The 911-nt window shown below is 58.6% G+C and overlaps 1 protein-coding gene across 1 annotated transcript in view; it reads right to left on the bottom strand.

Annotated features, from left to right (window-relative positions):
• VOLCADRAFT_89461 (uncharacterized protein) overlaps positions 1–723 on the bottom strand; it is a gene marked incomplete at both ends in the record, with an annotated part of 2765 nt that extends 2042 nt beyond the window's left edge. Inside the window, one exon of the mRNA XM_002949055.1 lies at positions 222–723. Coding sequence (XP_002949101.1) covers positions 222–723 — 502 coding nt within the window. The remainder of the gene's footprint in view (positions 1–221) is intronic.
• Between the last annotated feature and the right edge of the window lie 188 nt (positions 724–911).

The raw sequence follows: 911 nt of genomic DNA, 5'->3' as shown, positions 1-911 counted from the left end.
GTCGTCCGCCGTCTTGTCCTCCTCTTCATTCGTCATGCCTGTCGCCATCATCATCCTCGTCATCGTCCTCATCCTCGTCATCAGCCGCCCTTGATGTTGATGATGACTTTGCTCGTCAGCTTGATCATCATCATCCTCCTCATCATCCTCCGACCAAGAAAGCATGAGGTTATCCACGCAGTTGTTCGCCAGGTCTTTGTCCCTGTGCACAACTCGTGCACCTGTGTCCTTCCGCGGTTGTCCCCCCCCCAAACCCTTCTTGTTCCCTCCTCCGTTTGCGCCTCCTCCTCCTCGTGCTCCTCCTCGTCGCCTCCCGCCCCGAACCTGAGTCCCCTCTGCCGTCATCTTGAGAGCCGCGGCCGCGCCATCCAGGTGCGCCAGCGCGACGAGATTGCGCACTGCTAACTTGCGATACCTTGGCCACCCCACCACCGGCAGCCCGCCACCCCACCCTCCTGCTGCCCCCCCCCTCCCAACAACTAGTGCAGCAGCTGGCGGCGCGGCCTCATCACCGTCACCACCATCCTCTGCAGCCGCCGCCACCGCCGCCTCGTCGTCGTCCTCCTCCTCCTCCTCCTCCTCCTCCTCCTCTGCCACAGCCGCCCAACTGTCGAGGCGCACGTACACGTGGCCACCATTCCCTATGTTACGGGGGGCCGGTACATGGCTCCCCCTGTGCCGAACGACACCGAACGGGTTGACCTCGTACGCTGGCGCATACATGACGCGCTTAAACTGCAACAAGGACAAAAACCAGCACCAGGCATTACTTTTGTTGCGGGGGAAATGGTCGCTCTTTTTTTTTACCAGCAGAGCAGAGCAGCATTATAGTAACAATATTATTAAGTACATCTACAAAATATTCGGATTTATGCGCTAGTGTGCGGGCGGGTGTGCATTTTTTTATTACC

This window comes from Volvox carteri (assembly GCF_000143455.1).
Source record: "Volvox carteri f. nagariensis unplaced genomic scaffold VOLCAscaffold_13, whole genome shotgun sequence".
NCBI classification, from domain to species: Eukaryota; Viridiplantae; Chlorophyta; class Chlorophyceae; order Chlamydomonadales; family Volvocaceae; genus Volvox; species Volvox carteri.
This window is presented reverse-complemented; position numbering and strand designations above follow the sequence as displayed.